Source organism: Genypterus blacodes, unplaced genomic scaffold (genome assembly GCF_046128005.1).
Source record: "Genypterus blacodes isolate CSIRO-AG114 ecotype Tasmania unplaced genomic scaffold, CSIRO-AGI_Gbla_v1 ptg000067l_1, whole genome shotgun sequence".
Taxonomy (NCBI): Eukaryota; Metazoa; Chordata; class Actinopteri; order Ophidiiformes; family Ophidiidae; genus Genypterus; species Genypterus blacodes.
Window position 1 is genome coordinate 11,019,168 of NW_027466879.1, and position 24,107 is coordinate 11,043,274.

A 24,107-nucleotide genomic window follows, 5' to 3' on the forward strand; every position below is an offset into this window, starting at 1 on the left:
AATATAAAAGAAACAAAGCCAATGGACGTTTTACAGAACGTAAACTGAACTGCTTATAAACACAACACCGAACATTTGGTAAATAAAACAATTGGTTATTCAAAAATGTAATATTAGAATGAATGTTCACCACACGAGGGCATTATTCAAGACGAAAAATCTTCAAAATTGCACAGGGTCGGACTTCCTGTTCATTGATCCATGTATTATGTCAGGCATGTTAAAACCTATTCACATTTTTGCAAAGCTCTGTGGAAGGAAGGCTCCAAGAGAGGGAAAATTAATCGTTTTTGCATTTTTCATTTGCTCTTCATTTCAGTATCACACATTCAGTTCCTGCAGCCTCGAACCATAGATGTACAAAAGTTAAACAAAACATCATTTCAGTGGAAATAGAGTAATATATAGAGTCAATGTACCGTCATGTACAGTAAATATGGTAGCGTCTCTAAAGCATAAACTTGGCAATGTTAAGTGCTAAATGTAAAGGGTGTTGTGATTTTATACATGGTATAATCTTAACAGATTCATCAAAGTGTAGCATTTGTAATAAAGTATTGTATACCGTTTAATAAGGTTAGAAACATATTTTTATGTTGCCATCCCCATCCTTTGGGATGAAAATGGCAGCTTTAGTTACAGTATCCTATTCGCATTTAAGTCAAAATACCAGTTTGATCTGGACAATGTTTTCAATTATACATCATTTTTTAAAAGCACTAAACAAGTTAAACAAGAATTTATATTAAATTAACTTTATAACCTCTATAATACCAATGCTGAAAAGAAAGGCCTTGCTTCAATCAAGGACAGCTACAATCCTCATTTATAACCACATTACTGCATCTATGACTCACAGAGCCCTCTAGGGAGTTTGGAGACAGAATCCTCACTGGCTATTGATCGTTTTCTTTTAACAAACCAGACTTTGAATCAATAAAGTGCAAGCATGAATTCAAAAAGATGTTAAACCAAACATACCGTTCAATGCACTTAAAGCTGCTGAATTATCTGGATTTCTTCTTTCCACTTTTTTGCAAAGGGCTTTCTCTTTCCACTTGACATGAACCACCTCTGCACAGCTGATAATGGGTCATAATGGGTCATATAGCTGAAGCTCTGGGTCCTCTGATGAGCAGTTTTTCCCATTTACATTTGTACCACCAGTGCTAATTCAGCCAGATTTGGTTTCCAGTCATTTAATCAAAACAGTACTGTGTCAACTGGTTATTATTACTCAATGACACAGTCCACAAAGAAATTCACAGGATGGACCCGTCTTCTGTCTCGAAAACCAACAGACATAGAGGATATTATGGCATGGCAATGACCTTTCTAGACAAGCTGGTGTTTTAATGGAGGTTTAATGTTTAACAGGAGAAAAGGCTGCATTATTGGCTATTGACTTTGTACACAGTTCATCACAGCTCAATTAAGCCACTGAGATCTGAGGAGCGTACCCAGAGTTGTAGCAGAGAATCATGAGCGACTCAGATAGTCACGTGCAGGAGAACTGAGGCAGCAAAGAGCCGAGTGCCAGCGGAGCTCTTGAGACAGCTTGGCCGGAGCAAAGACAGGACCTCTGATAGTACAGTCAATTTCTCAGGAAGAATTCATCACAGAGTCATGATGGGTTTAACAGGACTAAGTGTTTCATAACCCACCAGTACATTAATGTAAATCTAAATTCAACAAAAGAAAAATGTTATGTAGTGATTTATAGTCATTTTTAAAATTCATAAAGTACTTTTTGTATTACACATGATGTTTAATATGACTAAGTTCCAGCTGATGGGCGGACACTCACTGTGATCTTTCTAGCTTTTCTTTCAAACTCCCAAGTTGTAGCTTAAATTGCTGCTCGTTTTCTCTCTAATTGGAGCAGCAACGGCGAGTTCATTCTCTCGCATTCACTTTCTTTTAGTTATGACACAAAAATAACATATATAAAAATACAAAATAACGGTTCCCCATTTTTTAATTCCAAAGCCCAGCCACCTTTGTACAACTACTGACCTAGATACCCCCAAGAGATGGATTCAGAAGATAGAAAAGCCCTTTAAGAGTTTGTCCTCAAGCAGAGCAGGTCTTCAGTAGCTGCGTCCAAACAGGGTGTAGAACCGGGCAGGCTCGTTGCCGCTGACGCACATCTGACCAGGCTGCAGGGTCTTCAGGGGTTGGAAGGGGATACACAGGCTCTTAGCTCCCATGGATGGAGCGCCAGGCTCCAGGTCCTGGTCCCTGAGGAAGGCAAGCACAGAAATGTCTTCACTATTTGAAACTTAAGTTCTGTAAGCAAAAAATGGGGAAACTGGTCATGAAAACCAAAGTTTTATATTCTGCATTTTAACTCTGATGAGATTGTGACGATATATGGTTTGGTGATAGGGAACTTAATGAAGAGGAAATTAACCCATAGAAAAAAACAAAACAAAAGCCAAGGGGAGCGACATGTTACATTTGGTGCAGACTATTCCATGAGGTTCTCTAAGGTACTTCTCTGTTCGGTTGAGCCATTGATTTAGGAATATACAGATAGTGAATTGCTGGACTTACTTGGTCGTGGTTTTCTTGATCCAATCCTCGCACTCAATTCCTCCACAGAACGGGATCTGGACAATCTGTAGAGCCAGACAAAGATATGGTGATTAAATCTGGTTAGTTCATACTGCTCACACTACTTTTATGACCGCGGGATGCGTTACTCACCTTCCCCTCGTCCAACTCCTTCTGGAACTGTTCCATCGTGTCTACAGCAATCATGTGACTCTTCAGGTCATCTGAAGCTCTGGGAAATACACACATACAGAATGTAAAAAACCCTCCTACGCCTTTACAAGTACCACTTATGTATCTCTCTTGTGTACATGTGAACGATCTCATTCACAGCACAGTCACATTCCATGTACATCCTGCACAAGCGTATAGCACTCTGGAATGATTCCAGTGCAAACATCAAGAACAAATCTTACTTCCTGAACAGACACTTCTGGATATCCTCCAACATGGCAGGCAGCTTCTTCTCTGCCTCTTCCTCTGGGATTGTTATCTTCTCACCAGAGTCTCTCCTCACTGCAACAAACTGACGCTGCTGCATATCCTTAGGACCAACTTCCATACGGATAGGAACTCCCTGACAAAGAAAGAGTCAGAGATGAAGCTACTGTCATTTAAGAAAATGTTACTCTTGTGATCATTTTATCCCTGTAGGTCGACAACAAGCAACCCAGACGATTTTATACACATAAAGTAAGATGAAATTACCTTGAGCTCCCAGTGGTTGAATTTCCACCCTGGTGAGTAGTTGTCTCGTAGGTCAGTCTTTGCTCTGATGCCCGCGCCCTGCAGTTTGCCAAGGTATTTAGAGCACTGGGCCAGCAGGGCCTCCTTCTCCTGCTCCGGCAGGGAGGCTGTGATACCGCATGGGATGATGACCACCTGGGAGAAGAGGACGACAATGGGTTAAACGTCTATTTGTCTCTATACATACCAGCATTTAACACGCATTTGTCATTAACTTTGTAGGTGTGAGCGTCATTCTTCATTCCTTTGTTTATCCACTTCTTATAGAGTTGTATATATTTGCATAAAAAGTAGTTGAGATGTGCTTGTCGTGGCATGTCTCGCTTCGTCTTCAGCTTGGATGTGTTACTTCTTGGGTAAGCTTGGCAAACAGCGCTTGTCACGTGCACAGTGAGATGAGGCTTTTTTTACACAGTAAGCATTCCTTGCATATTGTATGTAATGCTTATTCCTGTATTCATATGTACCTGCAGGCAAGCCACCCTTGGTGGTAGTACAAGTCCCCTGTTGTCTCCATGTACCATGGTGAGGACACCAATGGTTCTGGTTGTGAGTCCCCAGGAATTCTGGAAGGCCAGCTGCTTCTCACCAGGCCGCTTTGGATCCTCAAACATAATCTCAAACATCCTGGAGAAGTTCTGACCGAGATGGTGGGATGTAGCACCCTGAGGAGACAGAGCTAGTGTGAGTATATTTCTTCATTAAAGGTCTACAAACTGAACCCCAACCAGGCATGACATTCTCCCACTCACTGGACCGCTGGCCATAGGGTGTTTTGTTAGGTGTAGTGTGGAGTACCTGAATGGCACGGCCGCTGGCAGAGATGAAGGCCTCTACAGTGGTGGTGTAATCTCCTCCTGCAAACTTCTCTTTCTCAGTCTTTTTCCCCTTCACCACAGGGATCGCCATCAGTTCTTCGTACACCCTGGTGTACAAATCCAGTATCTGCATCACCTACATACACAACACAAGCACAGTGTAGTGAGGCAGCATAGGCAAAACCATTCCAATTTATATGACTGGGCATATGACATGCACTTCAAATAGATTTCAAGCAAAAAGTCAATTATAGCAAACTGCTTTATAGAGCACCTACTGTCTCCAAAGTGATCTACTTGCTGTTTATTTTAATACCAATGTTTGTAGCCTAGTTGCCAGGTTGTATTACCTCCTCAGTTGCCTCCTCTTTAGTTGCAAAGGCTGTGTGACCTTCCTGCCACAGAAACTCCCTCGTCCTCAGGAAGGGCTGGGGGTGTTTGAACTCCCACCTCTAGAAGAGGGAGAATGGTAAAAAAAGACAGAGGCAAGGAAAAAGACTTCAGTGTACAAGTCATTTTTGTACTCGACTGCTGAGATATGATATTTGGCTTGTGTAGGTGTGTTTGTAAGAGGACACTGACCACAACGTTACACCACTGGTTGAGTTTGATTGGCAGGTCTCTATGGGACTGGACCCATTTAGCATAGGCCGGGTACATCACTAAAACAAACCAGACCAGATCACACGTTCAGAACACGAGCCAGCAGCAAAAACACAGCTTAGTTCAAATGAAAATATATACATTTTTAAAGACACAAAGCCAGTGGCAACTACTAGGAGCTGTGGATCTGACCTGTCTCACTGGTGGGTCTGACAGCAATGGGCTCAGCCAGCTCCGTCTTCCCTGACCGAGTTACCCAGGCCACCTGGAAAAGAAAGGACAATAACATCAATAAATGAGTGAACAATTCATATTGCTGTATTAATTGTTACATCTCATATGTCCTACTCTTGTTATTGCTTTCCCTTTAGCACCTGTGATCCATACGTTTCAAGTTAAATTGCATTATGCTTATACCCAAAAACCCCAATTCCTCAATTCTGATCACAGGACGCCAAACCATGGAAGGGGTTGTTTTACCTCTGGAGCAAAGTCTGCAATGTGGGACTTTTCCTTCTCTAGGGCAGCCTGGGAGACAAACATGGGGAAGTAGCAGTTTTCCACACCCAGTTTCTTGATTTCCCCATCAAAGAACTCCTTAATGGCTTCCCAGATGGCAAAGGACCAGGGCCGCAGCACGTAGCAGCCACTCACGTCATAGTACTCAATCATCTCTGCTTTAGTGATGACCTTCACGGAAAGAGGATGATTACATTACAAAAAAGAAAAAAACCATCAAGAGATTTTTGTTTTCAAGAAGACAAAGAGTGACTCCCACCTGAGAGTACCAATCAGCCAGGTTCTCCTCTTTCTTAGCCTCCAGGCCCAACCTGAAAGGAAACATAAACCTGAGTTAGCATGCAGCAAACACACATGCAAGACTGCAACACAATCGATTATATATCACAGATAACTGATGAGCAGTTCCTCCAATCGCTTTTGATGCGCTGGAAACTATTTTGTTAAAAGTAGGTTTAACATTTTAAAGACATGGAGATCTAGTGTGTCACATGATACACACTGAGTGGAAAAGAACATTGCTTTGCTTAATGTGAAACCTTTCCAAAACCACAACAACAAAAATCAATATCACTACATTTCACATTGTAAGTCCATTATAATGAGCAAAGCTGTCTGCAATCAGCAAAATATACTTCACTCCTACTTTACTTGAATTTCTTGTCATTGGACATCAATCAGACATGGTTGAGCAACCTAAAATACTTGGGGCTTCTCATTTGTGACACCTCAGAACATTGGCTCACATTACAGGCCGTAATGGTCAATATGGACTCGTCCGATCTGAACACTTTGTCTTTATGGTTCACATTCAGGTTAGTCCACGATCAGGGAATGGATGGAAGCTTCTCCATATGCATCTAACAAATGGAGAAGCTTCCAATCTCCTCATCCTTCCTCTGACCTCCATGTTTGTTAATGCTGGGCTGCAAACACTGACTTGCGATGATTGTGATATGAGCCAAAGCAGAGAAGTGAGGTGAAAAAAAACAAACAAACAAAACAAAAATGTGACTTGAGCATCCACACAGCAGTCGGTATGAATACAGCCAATGTTTTACTCCTTGTTTTACTGGATTAAAGCTGTATTTTGACATACTTTAGTACTCATGCCAACGTTAGCATGTCAAATTAAACAATACTGTTTGAATAGACAACATTTTGGGAAGTTACCACCATGCAAGTTCTGATGTGACAGGGCATGCCTGGTTAATTGCCCACTGCAGGTAAATCCTGTTAGAAGTACAACAACAAACTACTAACTGCATTCACTCAACTAATAGAATAGCCATTCCCAGTACAACCAGTTCAACCATGCAACTCAAGTCTCATAGCAGTAACTACAAAAGCAGCAAGCCAGCTTTCTGCCAAGTGCTGAGGAAGAGATAGGGCTGCACTGTCATTGCAATAAAGATAATCCCCATTATTTGCAGAATATTATGATCATCATTATCATTGTGATTGTCTATGGAACAAAATGTACTTTATGCACTTTTTGCATCGTGTATTCAAATCTTGAGACCATTTGAACATCAGCAGGTCTTTAAAATTGAAATGTTTAAAAAGGTTTAGCAGATACCCTGATACTGCAATTATTATGAAGAGAGAGAGGCTGACTGGATAACACATGATTACTAGTGCAGCACTATCATAAAGCCACTAAATAATCTTTGGTGATGACAGCAGGCCACAAGCATTTAACCAAAAAGATGCAAGCCACATCAACGGTGTAAACTCACCAGGGCTGAACACCCACAAAATAATCTCTCCTCAGTTAAGCTACAGTTGCAGAGGCTTTTGCTTATAGATGGTCCATCTTCACTGTCGAAGTTGGCAAATCCAAGAATCTGCCTCTGTTTCAGGATCTAAAACCAGCAATCCTGTGTTGCTCAATAGCTGAGGCAGGGCCCAACCAGCCCTGCTAAAAACTACAGATAATTCCACTATAATGTTAAAAATGTCAAGATGATACATCTTGCTGGGTATGTTACGTAATTCAAATGTATACATCATTGAAATCTGAGACAGCGGTTCAATATAAAGGTTTTTTTATTGGCTGCTGGTCCGACACTCTGATTCTCTGCTTCCAACCTTGGCCCTAAAAGCGCAGTGGCAGTACAGCAAAATGCTACCACTCTATCCCTTATCCACACATTTTCTTCCAGGACTCTGTTCCATCTGTGGGACTCATTAATGGTGTTGTTTTGGAGGCCTTGGTGCAAGAGGTTAAAAAAAGAACTTGATTAGAGAAACAAGGAAATGTTTAAATTAGAAAGGTTGATTATCTTTAGATGCAAGAAGTAAAAAGTTGTTTTGTTCCCCATTATCATAATGATGATCACAGTATCAACTGTAGTAGGGAATCTTGAAGCTGGGCAACAGAAGCAACCTTCTGCTGGTAACAGATTGTTTTTTGGTGGATCGTTTCCTTCATTGTCTCTTACCGTGTTTGCTTTTTGGGTCCTTGACCGTCACCTGCGCCTCCTGCTCCTGCTGAGGCCTCCTTGCCCTGGCCAGCTTTGTCTCCTTTACCCTTCTTCCCTGCTCCTCCCTGCTTCTCAGACTTGTTCTCCCTCTCCTTGCGGTTTTTGTCCTCTCCTCCTGTGGCCCCAGCAGCACTCACTGGTTTGTAGTCCTCCCCAGTTAGTGTCTTGTACTGGCTCTTCAGGTCCAACAATGTCTTCAAAGCTTCATCCACCTGTTCCTGAATTGAAGGACAACCATTGTTGACCAAGGTACTGATGAACATCTGAGATAGTATTCACTACGTCACGTTGTTAATGCAAAACGTAACTTTCATTGACACCTCAGTGCAATGATCAATCAAACTTGTGTTATTCAACACAACCTTCCAATAGTGGTATCCATGTTGTGATTGGTTCTTACCTTAGGGGCCTTTTCAGATTTTAACTTTCTGACCAGATCCCCCTGTTGGGCAACCTTTGAGAACAGGCCCTGGGCCAGCTGGGGAGGGCCTGACTGGGTCGGAGCAGGCTTAGCTGGGACTGGGGCTCCTGGTTTATAATCCTGTCCAGTCTGTTGTTTGTACTCGGCCTTTAGAGCCAACAACTCCTTCACTGCAGCATCTACCTGGTCCTGATGGAATAGCCAGTAATACATGAGTTTCAGCAGCAGTAAGAACAGCAGCAGAATTCTAAACTAAAGTAGTACTATACTGCTTTAATATTCATTGTTCATCTCAATCAATGGCATGTCCCTGGATCACATAGGCCCTTAACACGATAACACCTCATTGACAATGTATTTTCCACTGCTGTAGTGTGATGTAAGCAGGGAGGACAGTAGTAGATGCATCATCTACTACTAACAGAGTAACATTAGTGATAGTATTAATATGCAGAATCTTACTTTGGGAGATTTTTCACCCTTGAGTTTCCTGACCACTTCTCCCTGCACAGAGACCTTCTCATGCAGAGCAGTGGCAGCAGGGGCTGGGCTGTTCTTGACTGGAGCGGCAGTTTTCTGGACTGGGGCGGCAGCTTTCTGGACTGGAGCGGCAGCTTTCTGGACTGGGGCAGGAGCACTCTGGACTGGGGCAGGAGCACTCTGGACTGGGGCAGGAGCACTCTGGACTGGGGCAGGAGCACTCTGGACTGGGGCAGGAGCACTCTGGACTGGGGCTGCCCCAGGCTTGTAGTCCTGGCCTGTTGCCTGTTTGTACTCTGTCTTGAGAACCAGCAGTTGTTTCACTGCTGCATCCACCTGGTCCTTCAGAGAAAAGATCACATATTAGCTGTCTTTCATATGTCTCTATTATTTCATTAGGAAGCTGTACTGCCAGTTATAGGGTCATATCCATATTTGTTAATATTACTTGTTGCTTGGAATTTGTTGGAAGTCGTACCGACTATGGAAGGTTCCCTTGAGCAAACTACATCAATTTTAGTACTAACCACTGACCCTGCTGTTAGTCAGTAGGACTCAGGTGCAGGTAGCTGCCACCATACAGTGCAGAAGACTTAACTTAGGCATCCTGTCTAAACAGTAGTAGGCAATATTTTGATTTTGTAGCCAAATTTCAGCAGTTGGAAGGTCAGTAACCACCATTGCAATTTCAGACAGCTTACAGTAACTGGCTGTTAACATCTTTATCGACTTTATCATGTTTTTACGTAAGCAAGTTAGGTAAGTTTGAAGTATTTCAATGTGTTCCAGATAGACTTGCAATCCTTTAAGCTGCTTTTGAATACCTTGGGGGCTTTCTCAGACTTCAGCTTCCTCACAGCCTCCCCCTGTTGTGCAACACGCCCATACAGCTCCAGAGCGGGGCAAGAGGAGGAGGTGGATGAGGGACTCGTCACGGGAATAGGGGCAGAGGAGGTGGGAATGGGCGGGGCCGTCCCTGGTTTGTATTCCTGACCGGTCAGCTTTTTAAATTCTGCCTTGAGCGCGAGGAGCTGCTTCACTGCTACATCAATCTGGTCCTGGTGCCATCAACAAACCATCTTATAGTTGATGTCACTTACAACAGTTAAAGACAGACTCCATTGGTATGCAAATCACATAGGGATGCACAAGGGCAAATCACGAGCAGGATGGGATACGAGCAACAACTGGACGGATGACATGCAACACGTGAGATCTGTGATGGCATGAACAGCGCAGTCTCGTTTGTCAGAGGACAAACACTGTGCATAATGACTGGGCATGAGGACAAGACGAACGAATGAGCGGAAAAATTCATGCGACTGGCAGTTGGAGAAATGGATGTTGACAGAGCAGATTAGTGAAAGCATTCATGGTTGTACCTTTGGCGCCTTGTCTGCCTTCAGTTTCTTAACGACTTCTCCCTGCTGGGCCACACGTGCATAGGGGCAGGAACCAGAGTCAGGTGATGAAGTGGGTGGAGCTGGGGAAGAGGTGGGCGGGGCTGGGGCAGAGGTGGGAGGGGCCATGCCCGGCTTGTAGTCCAGGCCCGTCTGTTGCTTAAACTGAGCCTGCAGGGAGACGGGGAATGGAAACCAACGTAGCCATTAACACTTGGAAAAAAAACAACAATTCAATATTTTGTAACATCTTTATTACCTTTAGGGAAAGCAACTGTTGAACTGCCTTGTCCACTTCATCCTTAGGGGCTTTGGCAGTCTTTAGCTGGCGAACAGCTTCTGCCTGAGCTACCACGCTAGAGAACAGGTCACCAGCTGGAACAGAGGCTGGTGCTGAGGCAGGTGTTGGTGTTGGTGTTGAGGTAGCCTTAACAGGGGGGGCAGACTAAAACAAGAGGTGAACCACAGTTAGAGAGAGAGAGATGTAACAAATGCAAAGTTACACATCTCTCATAGAAGTCTAACTCCTCAGCTATTCTAACAATACCCTGTCTTTGAAAGAGCTTTGATGTTGTGACTAGAGAGAAGAGCTCTAACGGCATCTTTTAGAAGCGCCTAGAATAGTTTGTACACTTAAAATCATTCAGAACAAAACTAAAGAAATAAAAGTCTTTGCAACATCCTTGAATTTCCTGCTAACATTGTTCTGGAATGCATGAAACACATTTTGTGAGCACCAAAGTGGTGTAGCAGTTACACATTCCTTCATCGCAAGTTAAATGCACAACGCGTAAACAGAACCACTCACTGTGTTGTTGGAGGCCTGGCTCTTGGTCTTGTCCTTCGATCCAGCGCTTGGCATCTCCTTGGTGTGACCATCAGGAACATAAAGCAGAACACAAGGGCTCTCCTTACAGCTGTTGGGACTATATTTAAAAAGCAGGTTGGACACAGAGAGCAGAATGATCAAACACAGCATGGTTAGTCCAGACACACCAACCAAACACAACACTTATATCAGCCAGATATAATTGCTCTCTCTCAGCCACTATTGACTGTCGAGCTGCTCTTGAGCAAAACACTTAACCCACTTAACCAACTGCTAAAAGGTCTACTAAGCAGCGCCAAGTTAATAACTGGTGATAGGTATGAATCAGAGGCAGGGTGGGCTTGCTCTCTGTTCTATGACATAAAGCTATCTTTGAGGTGCTTTCCCTTCACAGCCTTACCTGATTGGCTCATAGGGCTGGTCACAGATGAAGAAGCCTCGTCTCTGAAGCTGGATGATGTCACCTTTCTTCAGGCTTTTCAGACAGGGATCTCCCAGCATCTTCTCCTCCAGCTAATACAAACAGGCGCACACACAGACACAAAATGTCAGACATACATAGACCCTGCTGTAAGCACAGATGCACAAACGCACAAATACCGACCTTGCTGTTTTTGTTGATGTAGTCTTTGAAGTCGTCATCCTTGGTAATGACGGCTTTGCTAATCAGGGGTAGGTAGAGGACGCAGACGGTGGGCAACAGGGGGGCACGGGGGGTGTCGGCTAGCCACGTGATCTTTGTGGTCTTTTTGAAGTCTTTGTTCTCCAGGTTCAGACGAGCCTCCATGGACAAAACCTTTCCATCTGCGGCCCTGTGTAGACATAGAGTACACTGGTGAGATGCACCCATAAACTGTTCATCCAAGTGTAATCAGCTGGGATTGTGATCATGAGGTAGCCTCTACAAGTGCAAGGGAAGTAGTGAATAAATCCAGTTCTGTCCCATGTCCACCCATACGTACTTGTTGATCTTGGTGATGATGAGGTTTCCCCAGTTGATGAAGGTGACAGTTTCACCCTCTGAGAATGTCTCGGCATCAGCCCCCTCAACCAGAACTCGGGGTCCATACCAAACCTCCTTCATTCCCACTTCCACATTCTGGATGGGGAAAAAAAAAAACAGCTTCAACACGTCTTCTGGCAAATGTAGAATCTACTATGTGAAGTGACATTAAAGTGACTTTTATACCAAATACATTTTGGTAGTATTAAAGTGCTGAGGAGCAAAGCAATTTAAAAATCACTGAACTTCAAATGCACAGGTATGACGTGGATAAACAGCACACCAGTAGTTATACAGTACCTAGTGCTCAACAGTTCACTACAGTCTGGACCACCTAAAGATGGCAGTTAATGTATTTTCACTAAGGACACGTAGAGACCAGTGACTTCAAGAATGTGTGTATGGGGAGGTGAGAGAGACCCACCTTAGGGTGTTTTGCTGCCTCCTTCATTTCCTCTGCAGCTTCTGGGACAGAAACGGGGACAACATAGGAGCTGGACAGTGCTGTGTATCTGGGAGCTATTGGGTCAACAACCTTATACAGCGACAAACACACAGACACAAAGAAGAGAATCGTTACAAGTTGCTACAAGGAATAGCTGAGCAGCACACACACACGTATAATGCTGAATAAATGGGAGGACAAAACAGACGGTGTGGCAGCAAACAAACAAAAATCCTTCAAAAATAAAAAAGAGTAGATGTAGATTCATTCAGAGTCATTATAATTAAAGGAGATCAGACAGAAGAGAAGAACTCAAGTAGGTGGAGGAAAAAGCAAAACTGAAACTCAAGAGGCGAGTCATGATTGTATGCAGGCCAGTAAAACAAGCTCAGTGAATGGGTCGGACCAAAAAGCACCACCCACTGCCACTGCTTTACCAGCCAGTATGGATCAAAACGTTAAAGGGCTTGTTGCAGAGTAAATGCAGGTTATCAGTATTCAAAAATGAGCCAGTCGTCTAGATTATGCCAACAAATTTGAAAGGACAACACAGTAGAGATCTTTATGATTGGACAAATGAATGTTAAATTAGGAGCAAAAATTCAATGACAAGTTTGCTTCGAAACCCCTCCAGAATTTGGAGGAAGGGTAGATGAGTGGAACATGAGGTTATATTAAGAGACAGCACATAAATATTGTAAAAATTAAACAAGAGCTTTGAGTCGATACTTTTGTTGTTTCATCAGTTTTGTCCCGATGACTTTAAGCTGCACTTGGCAAAATGTTTGTTAGCAATCCACCTTGTGTCTTTGATCAGCCTAAATGGAAGGGCGGCAGAGTCATCTGTCCAGCCTTTCATTTCCCACTGCATGTTGGAAGTCACAGCTTGATGAAGCCTATTTGCAAACTTAAGGCCACTGAATTGGACACGGTCCAAACCTCGACTCCGCCTCGAGATCTTTTCCATGTAACAGCCAACGCACACAGGGGGCGTGCTTGACTTAAAACCAAGCCTTATATGACATATATGGTCATATGGTGGTCATATGTTCCTGCAGCACCCCCTTCACAACATGCTGTAAGGGACATGGTCATAAGCCTTCAGTAATTCTTTGAAGCATATATAGATTCCACAGGAAATCTCATGACCCCACCAGCATCCCTGCAAGGGTAAAGAGCTGCTCCACTGTTCCATAAGCAGATCAGAATCAGCATTGCTCCTCCTGAATCTCAGGCTCAACAATCGTCTGGATTCTCCTTTCCAGCACCCTAGCATGGGCTTCCCTTTAAGCAATGTGACCTCTCAGTTACTTAACAGTTATATCTGTCCGAAACTTTGTTTTGTTTTGGGGATGATCAACGGTGAGAAGTGACAAACCAAACTTTTCCAGGAAGCAGTTCGGGGTTCAGGGTTTTGCTCAGGAATGCTGACATGGCGGCCGAAAACTCAATTCACAACTCATCTCCTCCAACGCACCAGCATCAAAGACAAACACTGAGTTGTGAATGTCGTGATATTTGGCCACAGTCCATAAACCTGTATTACTGTTGTTTCCCTTAACTATCATTCTCAACTTTGTCACATTGAAGATTTACATCAGCGTTGGAAGTAACGCAAGGAGCACAATGTCATACTCTTTAAATGTATCCAGGCATGTGACAAGTTATGTTTTTTTCAAGCCATGATCCAAGTTCAGAGTCCAATCAAAAATAACTACTTTATATCAGCCACATCAGTAATTCAGATTAGGCTTGTTCACGAAAAAGGGAAAAGCTGTACACAGGAGTACAAACACTCGGCACTACAAGGCTATGAAAACACTCAACAAAATGAAATAAATTCAAACGTCATGTAAAAACCTCACATGCCCACTTTCCCTCTTCAACTGATAAAAGAAGTCACGTACATTCAGTGACTGACAAGAGTCCTATTAATCCCATCCATGTATACATTTTGTTCCATATTTTTGCATTAATAGCAGTATAGACACATTGCTCACTTATTTTAAGTAACCTCTAGTCCTATTCTCTTCTAAACAGCAATTTGGCTGGTAAAACAGTGACGGCCGCTGCACATTTCTCAGGAAAATAAACCAGACTTGTATGGAAAGATGAGGAACGGAGCAGGTGAAAATGAGGAAGAGGAGGAGCTGGAGGAGTACCTTCAGACAGCTAATTGGCAGCTTGGAAACAGAAGAGTGAGATGCTGTTTAATGTCAGATACAGAGGAGAGAGGGGAGGGAAAGGGGTAGAGACACATTTACAAAGAATGGATTGTTTACATAATTTCTCCTCACTGCGTTCTTCCGATCATCATTCGCCATTAAAATTTATGCCACCAACCACGCCCTCGATACGAGCCATTTGCCCAAACTCCATGAAAGATCGTTTTGTTAAGTAGAATTTTCTTCTCTGAAGTCCAAGACTGATATTCAATTAAAAATTAACACCAAGCAAGTTGGATTGAGTACTAGGGACTTCAAGAATTTTCTTGTGGTTTGTCATTCATATATTCTAGATTATGACTGAATAAAGAACTTCTGCGCTTTGCACACAACTGGGTGGATGGATGTAGATAAATTTCAAATAAAGCATAAATGAAAGCACTCTACTGACAATAAATTACTCTAAAATCAATTTCTCATTCAAATCATAGGTATTCCTAGTATGTTGATTGAGGTCATGCAACACTAACCTGTAGATGGTTTAAAATCTACATCTGGAGCCAAATTTAAAACCTTGAGTGTGACATACTAATTCTGCAAAGCTTTAGATTCACCTCCTTCCTGACTTGGGGATGAAGCAGCAAGTGCCAGCAAGGAAAATCACAGAGGAAACAACAACACTGATGACACAGACAGATGAAAATGGAGAAAACCCATACATGGACACAAATGAATGGAGGCCTGATGATGAAGCAGCTGGTTTGATTACGGGACTTGTGGGTGTTTTAGTGCTGTCGGAGTTGAAGAGGGTGGAGTATTAAAAGGCAGAAGCTGAGGTTGTAAAATAAAAAAGTAAAAGTAAAAGAAAAATGATAAGAGCAAAGCAGATATAAGCCATGCAGGCAGTGAGCCAACAACCAATTCAAATGACAACCTCATGCATCAACGCTGTGGGCCTAATTGTGACATCCTAACATCTATTCAGATAGCAATTTGTAGCAGTCAAGAGCTTTAATTTAATAAATACATGGAATTAGTAACTTTAAGCAGTGAGTCATTCCAGTTAACCAATTTCATTCTGGTGAAATTAGAACGGATGTGGCTGTAATTCAATCAAACGTTTGTGATGGGAGGATTCACTTTTCCCTGACTTCAAATTTGTAGTCCCTGTGAAGAAGCTTATTATTTGTAGAAAGTTTATCGCGGTTTTCATTTGGCGTCTTAAAATCAGGGAGTCGAGTGGTACTTAACAAAAGGGCGGCATTACTGTAAGTCTTGAAAGTAGTAGTAGTATTTATGTTTATATCTATGTCAGAGTTGGGTGCATTCTGTTTTGTTTGTGAGGAGGATTACTCAAAAAGCTCATAATCAATTTTATGGAAACCTGGTGCAAAGGTGGGGCACAACTTAGGGATTTAAACAGTCGTATTACAGTAAGCTCTCAGTGCTGTTCAAGCTAGACATTTCACAACAATCTAATATCTTACCTTCACAACATAGAAATAACAATAAAAGCAATTCAATTATGACTTGTTTTACTGCCACCTGAGTACACTTGAGTAACGGTTCATAATTTGACCCCACAGTGAAAACCAAGCCAAAGTGTGACATTGGAAATCTCAAACATACCTTCTTATTGAAGGCCCAGATTTTGTCCCACTCCATGTTCACCACTGACCTTGATCCACCCTATGAAAAAAGGCAGGAGCATGCATAAATATTCCTTTGCATATAAAGTTTTTAATTTTGACTAATTTACAAAGGCCTGAGTTATGGCTTGTGCAGTAATAAGTCCAAGATATTTAGGCTTTGATACCAGACTAAAACTACCAAACTGTAAAGACAAAAAACACAATTTTGAGTTCCTTGGTAGAACAGATGAGAAAATCCTTGACATAATGTGCAGAAAGATATTGAATCTGACACTTGAGCCATTAGAAAGAGACACAATCTTATTATGAGACGGACAGAAACCCCTGTACAACATTATGCAATCCGTATGAAACCATGAAACCATGACTGGCTGGGAAACCTACCTGAGCTGATATGAACTGTTTCAGGCCCTCCACAGTCATCCCTCTCCTCAGGACTCCTCTAACTGTGGGAAAGCGAGGGTCATCCCTGGGGGAGAAAGAGTGAAAGGGCAACAGTGGGTGGAGAGAAGGACATGTAAAAATGAAGACAAATGATAAGGAATACATTTGTGTGAACCTTTTCTCTGGAACACTTGGCACTGTGCTGAAAGCTAATGGAATTACATTCAGCAGGCCAGTGCTTACGTGACCACCCATGACAGCAGAGGAAATTACAAACAACTGACTTACTATGTATTAAAAAACATTCCAAACTTCTGATGAACACATCAATAACACAAACTCACTAACTCAACCTACCATCCTTCAACGTATCCCTGGTCGACAAACCAGGTAAGCTTCCTCTTGGAGAGCACCGTGTTGTTGAGGTTGAGTCGAGCATACTCCCAAATGTAAGGCTTCCTGAGGTTCAGCGCTTCGATAAACCAGTAGAACTGAACATCGCGATCATGGTACTCAGTGGTCCGAAGGCAATGGGTCACACCCTCCAAGCTGTCCACGATGGGACAGGCGAAGTCGTACGTTGGGTAAACCCTGTTGGAGAGTGGGCAATGCCACAGCTTGGGTTAAACCGTGTCAGCAGAACTGGGAGGGACAGACTGCTGAGCCCTCTGGGACAATCTAAGTGATTGATATATTCCTTTCTCGCCCAGTGTAATTACTCCAGATGTGAACAGAAAGTAAAGTGTTGGCTTTCAAATCAGTGACTGCTATAAAGCCTCCTCATGAAAATATATTTCTTGGACTTAAAGTGAAGTTAAATAATGTATACTTGTAGGTGTGCGCAGTGCGAGGATGTGGCGTGTTCTTGCAGCGGTACAGGGTGGGGTCTCTCATACAGCCATTGTTGGAGTTCATGTCAATCTTTGCCCTCATGCAGCAAGTCTGACCAACTTCTGAACCCGCTTTCATCTCGGCCCACATCTTCATGTTCTGTTCAACCGCTGCAAGGAAGACAACATTTTTTTTTTTTAAAAAGCTGAAACATAACACAGTTTCATAACAATTTCACAACACAGCCAGGCCTTGGTTTGTGTTTTGTCAAACATCCTGATTAGATATTTCGTCCATCATCATCTCAATTCATATTAAAAACAATCAGAATGAATCAGAATGTAGGATAACATTTTCCGTGTTGCCAGACATACTATTGTTGCGGCATTTGGACTCTGCGCGCTGCTCCCTCTCCAGTTTCATTTGCTCAGGTGGAGTGTCGTCTATGTAGGCTTTGCCCTCAGCAAGCAGCTTATCGGCGAAACCCATTATGGTGGGAAAATGGTCGCTGGTGTAGGTAAACTGGTCTGGATGGATTTGGAGCATGGCAACATCTTCCAAGATCACCTGTAAGGAAGCAAAAACATGAAAAGATAAGAAATAACAGGAGCTGCAGACTGTGGAATAAAGGAAAATTACTGGACAGAGAAGAGGGAAAGGGGCTGTTTGGCCTTTTGGGGAAAGATCTGGATACCACACCTTCTCAAAGTCCTCCTTCTCCTTCTCGGGGTTGGTGTCATCAAAGCGCATGATGAGCTTTCCTTTAAACGTCACTTGATAGTGCTGGTTGAGCAAGGCAGCCTTAGCATGACCGATGTGCAAGTAGCTGGGCACAGAGAAGCAGAAACAGAATCCATCCAATGTAAGGAAAGTACAATACGGCCATTTTGCTCCAGTTCAAGTATGCAGGCAGCGTGTGAGGTCATACACAGATAAAAGAGAAAGAAAAATCTGAAATACATGAGCTTTTGTATTCTGTGCACAAGTGTGCTTCTTCCAAACTCACCCACTAGCCTCAGGGGGGAATCGAACTACCACCTTGCCCATCTCTGCCCCGGGCAATTCCACAAACTTCCCAACGTCCTGCTTCTTCTCGTCAGACTGAAGCAGAAACACAGGGAATACCATGAGAACCACTTTCACTTCTGAGAAATTACTTACAGTGATTTACCGACATTGAGCCACAATGAGGTCACAGAGTTACGCTTCAATAAGCTGATGGACATAATAAGCAACAAAGTAAATGATGATCTGTGAAGTGTGTTTGCATTAAGAAGATTATTCTCAGATTTTGGTACATAAAGGGACAATAACTTGTTATACAAAAACACATTAATATTAAGACATTTTTTGAGGATCTTTCCTAAAGATTTGAGTTCTCTTCCTTGGTCGGCCAGAAACATTACACATAACAAGATAGTAATAGTGTAGCATTTTGAAATGGAATTATGAAGATGCCTCGTGAGTGAGACCTATGAATATAACACATATACTTAAGTTGCATTGGAAAATTCATTTATATACATATACTTACATTTGATTTGTTTAAGGGAGCTTTGCTTGTGGCATACTTGCTGCCCACAGCAGTGAAGGGAACCTGCGAGCCCAGGAAAGAAAACCAGCGGCTGACATGAGGGAAGGATTTAGCTTGGCTGGGCCACCCTCCATGACCTGCAGAGACAAGGCAGACAACTTGTATTGACTACTGAATTCTCACTCCAAAACTGACATGATATGTGTAAGAAGTGATTACTGTGATGATAAAAAAAATCATCATCAATCAGTATTCAGGCCATGCTCAGCAAAGAGCATCTCAGAAAACAACAGTGAGCTTGGAGCACATGTGAGGATTTGTGAATGCTATCTGGCAGTTAAGTCTTTTTAGGACTGACCTTTGAGGGTAGCCCATACAGAGAGGTCGGCCAGAGTGAGGCCGTTTCCAACCAGGAAGGTCCGGAGGGAAAGGGCCTTGTCCAGTTCACCCAGCGTTACAGTCAAGCCAGGCTGACCGCACAAACGCCGAGCGCCGAACTCCAACCAGTGGTCGACCTGCAGAAACCAGGCAGCATCTCAAATGAGGATCGAGGACACCAAGATGTAAGAGTAAGGAAAAAGAAAATCAAACACACACACCTCAGTCTGCTCCATCATGTTGGCTCCATAGAGGCCAAGAGCAGGAGCCACACGGGCCAAGTAGCGAATGATGGAGTTCACATCACTGAACTGGACTGCGCTGAAGATGCAAGAACAACATAAAATGGAAAAGACTGAGAGGAACAAATATCATAGCATCAACATCCATTAACTTGACATGAATTTGCACTGATGGTTTTCTTGCTACACGCCGCCCTTGCAGTACGCGGTTGAGCTAATTTAGATTGCTGATATTTGAGAGATGTGTCACTAACTCGGAGACTTGAAGACGGGTGTCTTTTCCTTCTTGCACTGAGAGTGGGACGCTTCCTTTCACATGTTCTGCTGCCAAGAGTGCCCCTGCAGGATAGACAAAAAAAAACACCATTTGTTGTTGTGTGAACAAGTCTGGGCCTGTGCCCCAAATCCATATGATTTAGACTACTATGCAGTACTCTACACCATTATAAGCTAACCAGATACACTGGGAGGATATGTGCTGACGTACATCAATTAAACTATAATGGCCACTGTCCAGAAACTTGAGAGAGAACAGAACCATTTGTTCTTTTCAAAGATGTTCCAAGTGCTGTCTCAACACAGTCCACAAAGTCCTTTTTTCCAGCTCCATCACTGCAATGAACAGTAACACAGCAATTTTGTTTCACAAGATACATTACAAATTAACTGGTAAACTACGACCACCGTAAGAGCTTGTGCCTCGTTATGGGTCCATTCATTGTTCAGCTCCTTTTCCTCTCCTTTCCATGTCTGAGCATAAGCTTCACTCACCATCACTACTACAGTGAGAACATACAGCATAGTCGAACCCTGTTAGGTTATATATACATAGTATGAAACGGCATACTGTCCATGTCAACATGAGTCAACAGCCTGAACATGTTGCACTTTAAATAAACAATAGAACCAGTTGAACTTGTTTTGTCAGACACCCTCTGCTGAACTCCTATTAACAAAGTCACACAGCAGCTTTGTCCTAATGATAGTTATAATGTAGAATGTATAGACTATAAAAGGCTTTTCATCAATTTTTAAAACCCATTTATAATGATCATGCTATGCTGACATATATTACATGTATATATACATTATATATTTAAATCTTATCAAGCTACACTCAGCATACCATAATGACATTGCAAAAAATGTCTTTTTTGAAGGCCTTCCTAGTTCTCCTTGTGCCCACTCACAAGCAACCCCAGTGAATCAATAATGCATTATTAAAAGTGCAGCCTCAATCATTGTGGATTTGCTGGTTCAAAGTCTCTACAATGGACACTAACATGATCTCTCTGAACCAACAACGACATTTACCCTGCTTTTCTTTCTTTTTCTTTGATGGATTCCCTTTGACATTTCTAAAGGTTTTAATATGGTTTAGGTGTTACCATACAGTTTAAAGTCACACTCAGCCGTGTCTGTATTTGTGTCAAGCCAGTCTTCAAGCTTTAGGAGCAACCTACGTGATCAATATACACATATATATCAATTAAAAACAACATAATTAGCGCACACAAACGTCTTTGTAGCCAACAACCCACGTTACAAGAAGCTTGCATCAGCCTGCAGTACCGCTTCGAACGCACAGTGGCGCTGTTGTAAAGTTCAGTAAATGACCCAATACTGAAACAAAGCTTTAATATAGTGACTTCCTGAAAGCCTTTGACATTCTTAAATAAATAAATGAATAAAATAAATATATGCAATTAAATACGACGGGTTACAGATACGCCCTGATATACTGCATATTAAACCTGAGCTAACACAGTTGGCTAATGTCAGCGTGACAACATCATGTCCCTGCCCATGTGTTATTAACAAATACACAAACAGACATTATGCACACACTAACTAGTAGCGACGAACTCTCAACGGCAATACAACGTGAAACTAACGCCTGGGGTTAATGACGTAATTTACCGGCCATTTAACTGAACTCTATACACTGTAATTGTTGTTACAACGTGCCACGACGACAACTTAGCTAACGTAGCTATCTTTAGCTGACAGAATGCGCTGTACTTCAGCCGGTTCGTGACGTTAACCAAAACCAATACGCTTCATTTCCACCTAATCATGCACACAGAAACACCTCACTTAACACAGGAGAAAATACGTATCTTGTATCGCCTGTTTGCAAAAGTAAACCACGTAGCTACTTCTTAAACCACAACATTATACGACTTATTAAGACTGTCGGTCAACTTATACAATAAATGCTTAAAATTAAACAGACTTGTATACGCCGAAACAACCATATTGTCACAGTGACTGGCCTCAGCTCTTATGGCATGTTTTGAAAAAATAATTATTTGATGAATGCGAGTGAATTTAAAACGAAAACGTTGTCAAATGCAGCGAAGCTAGTTAGCCAAGAGCTAACAAGCTGTCACTGAAAGCAAGAGCTCGACTCGTGAGAGAAGTAAGATGTCCTCATTTGTTCAAGGTACAACATGTAACCCACCAAGCGGCGGGTTGGTTGGGTTGATGGTGAGGTTTAAAGCCATTCTCTGTAATTTCAGTGCGATCCCAAGCGACGTTGAAGCCTTTTTCGCCGTTTACAGAGACCCAGTCGAGTCTGCAGACAGAGGATGAGACTCTCCACAGTCCAGCGAGCAGAGCAGAGCGGAGCGAGGGGGGGGGGGGGCACTCTCAGGTAGCAAGCTTCTATTTTAGGATGGACAGCAAACTACATTTGGTGCTTTACCGCCACCTAATGTACAGGAGTGTAAACTACAGCTGTTCAACCATCCAGAAAAGTTTAAAGGTACATATTGTGGTGTCACATTACAGTGCTATTTTAACGAGCGAGGAATAGTGGCTGCTGATGTTTGTGTGTTCATAGGACACTGACAGCGCAGCCAAGAAAATGGAACGTCTCTGTACTTATGAGCAACATTGGTCATTGAAGTTTGCTCGGCAAGTTGTTTTGTGTACTAATCAATTTTTAGACGGTGTTGAATGTCAAACAGTCTGAGCCACGGCAATGCATCCAGAATGTGTTGCAGAGTTGTTTAAGGCACAGGGGGGTATGTTGTGTCCTCCTTGGGTTGATACCGCTCCATTTGAACCCTCTGGTCTCTATCGGCTAATTGTTCAGCTCTGGCCATGTCCCTCTCCAGTGATGTCACAAGCATTCCAGGCTGCAGATAAATGAGTTAGTGTAAGAGCAGATGAGCAGCATTGTGAATGCAGCTAATAGTGGGTCGAAGGGCACATGTATAGCAGTGCAACTGTGCAAACACTCAGAACAACTAATTGTCTTCCATTACCTGTCCAGCCTTCCTTGACCCCATCATTTTGCACCCGTGAGCTATTCTGAATTGTGTAGTACATAGTTTTTTCTTGACTACTACATGATTGAGTGGGTAGATTTCAGGACCCTCCATACATCCAAATATCTTTTTCTCTTTTAAGTCGTATCTAACTGGACATCTCAGAAGGTGACTCTTTAAAGCGACAGGTCAACTATTACTAATTGTGCTGCCCCATCTCTGTGGCTTCATGATTCCAATCTGAATCAAACCACTATTTCCTGTAACTCCTGTGGTTAGGTTCAATAGGACGAGGCGGACAACTTTGTCATTATCATTTTGTAGAGCCGACCATGGTGTGTAAAGGGGAATTTACACAATTTGCTTCTGGTCGTAGTGACTAGAAAGCAATTGCAACAGTCCAATATGGTTGCTCTTTAATATAACACTTTTCTTTTACTTGCAGGTTCTCAACATGCTGCAGTGAGTGATGCACCGATTACTGATAATAATTATGAGCATCTTGGGCACGCAAGCATGCACCGACAAAGGGGGCTGTACAACATTACCACCCAATGCTACTTCCAAGGACTTCTGCTACTCGGCCCAAATTCGTAGCACAGTGCTGCAGGGCCTGCCCTTTGGGGGAGTACCTACTGTCCTTGCCCTTGACTTTATGTGCTTCTTGGTGAGTCTGTCTTTCTCTTAATTGTAGCCTTCATTTTGGTCTCCTATATAACTTTGACAGAATGCGAAATGCCGAAATTTTGACATTTCAACACCTGACAAGAGTGTTACGTAATTCTTGTCTGTTTACTGAATAGGAAGAGAGCACCATCTACTGGCTACTTGTGTCCTATCACATTCCCAAAAGTGTTAAGCTCTGGCACCTTGGTCTTCAGTGTGGTAAAGTCCCAACATGTTTGTTCTTTACAGGGATTACAGCTGGAACGTCCATGTTCACGTTCATAGTTCTGATCATCACAATCATTATCTGCCTCTCTCATGTCTGCTTCGGACATTTTAAATATCTGAGTGCTCACAATTACAAGGTAATACACTCAGTCTACTATTTGCTTGTCTTTCATGTTGTCCAATTAAATCGTGTCAACATTTCAGACCGGTATTATATTCAGCTGCTTATTTTATGACAGTCAAGAAACATAAATGATTGCTAGGAGTCTGTATATCTTGATTCTAATGTGCCTTTCTGTTCATTCTCCTTTCCGCCAGATGTACATTGCTCTGGTACTTCAAGACCCAAATTCAGAGGACGCAGGCAGTTCAGTCAGCGGCGAGGAAGATGGCCAGGGGTCCTTGCAGGACGAGGAAATAATCATTGTCGGGAATGGCCTGAACG

The 24,107-nt window shown here is 42.6% G+C and overlaps 1 protein-coding gene across 2 annotated transcripts; it reads right to left on the reverse strand.

Annotated features, from left to right (window-relative positions):
• Positions 1–1,348: 1,348 nt before the first annotated feature.
• eprs1 (glutamyl-prolyl-tRNA synthetase 1) lies at positions 1,349–22,137 on the reverse strand. Of its 2 annotated transcripts, XM_076155486.1 has the most exons (35): positions 21,958–22,137; positions 19,748–19,832; positions 19,473–19,572; positions 19,232–19,388; positions 18,874–19,010; positions 18,346–18,440; positions 18,039–18,165; positions 17,714–17,906; positions 17,338–17,509; positions 16,866–17,099; positions 16,509–16,593; positions 16,102–16,161; positions 12,287–12,397; positions 11,822–11,958; positions 11,464–11,671; positions 11,260–11,372; positions 10,839–10,956; positions 10,290–10,475; positions 10,013–10,201; positions 9,455–9,688; positions 8,613–8,972; positions 8,130–8,339; positions 7,688–7,947; positions 5,503–5,554; positions 5,205–5,414; positions 4,917–4,989; positions 4,704–4,783; positions 4,472–4,573; positions 4,102–4,257; positions 3,771–3,968; positions 3,265–3,438; positions 2,973–3,133; positions 2,710–2,788; positions 2,557–2,621; positions 1,349–2,241 (listed from the first exon to the last, which is right to left on the reverse strand). In XM_076155486.1, exons 1-35 carry the CDS (start codon positions 21,998–22,000, stop codon positions 2,091–2,093), a joined length of 5,115 nt encoding a protein of 1,704 aa, XP_076011601.1. In that variant the 5' UTR covers positions 22,001–22,137; the 3' UTR covers positions 1,349–2,090. The 2 variants fall into 2 exon arrangements, with proteins under 2 accessions (XP_076011601.1, XP_076011602.1); XM_076155487.1 differs by lacking the exon at positions 9,455–9,688.
• Positions 22,138–24,107: the final 1,970 nt, after the last annotated feature.

Coding starts and splice junctions, on each gene's coding strand:
- eprs1 (XM_076155486.1), bottom strand. CDS start 22,000: ATGGCTTTAAACCTCACCATCAACCCAACCAACCCGCCGCTTG. Junction 17,100..17,337: donor CGCACTGCGCACACCTACAA/GTATACATTATT, acceptor ACTCTCCAACAG/GGTTTACCCAACGTACGACT. Junction 7,948..8,129: donor AATCTGAAAAGGCCCCTAAG/GTAAGAACCAAT, acceptor CCTTCAATTCAG/GAACAGGTGGATGAAGCTTT.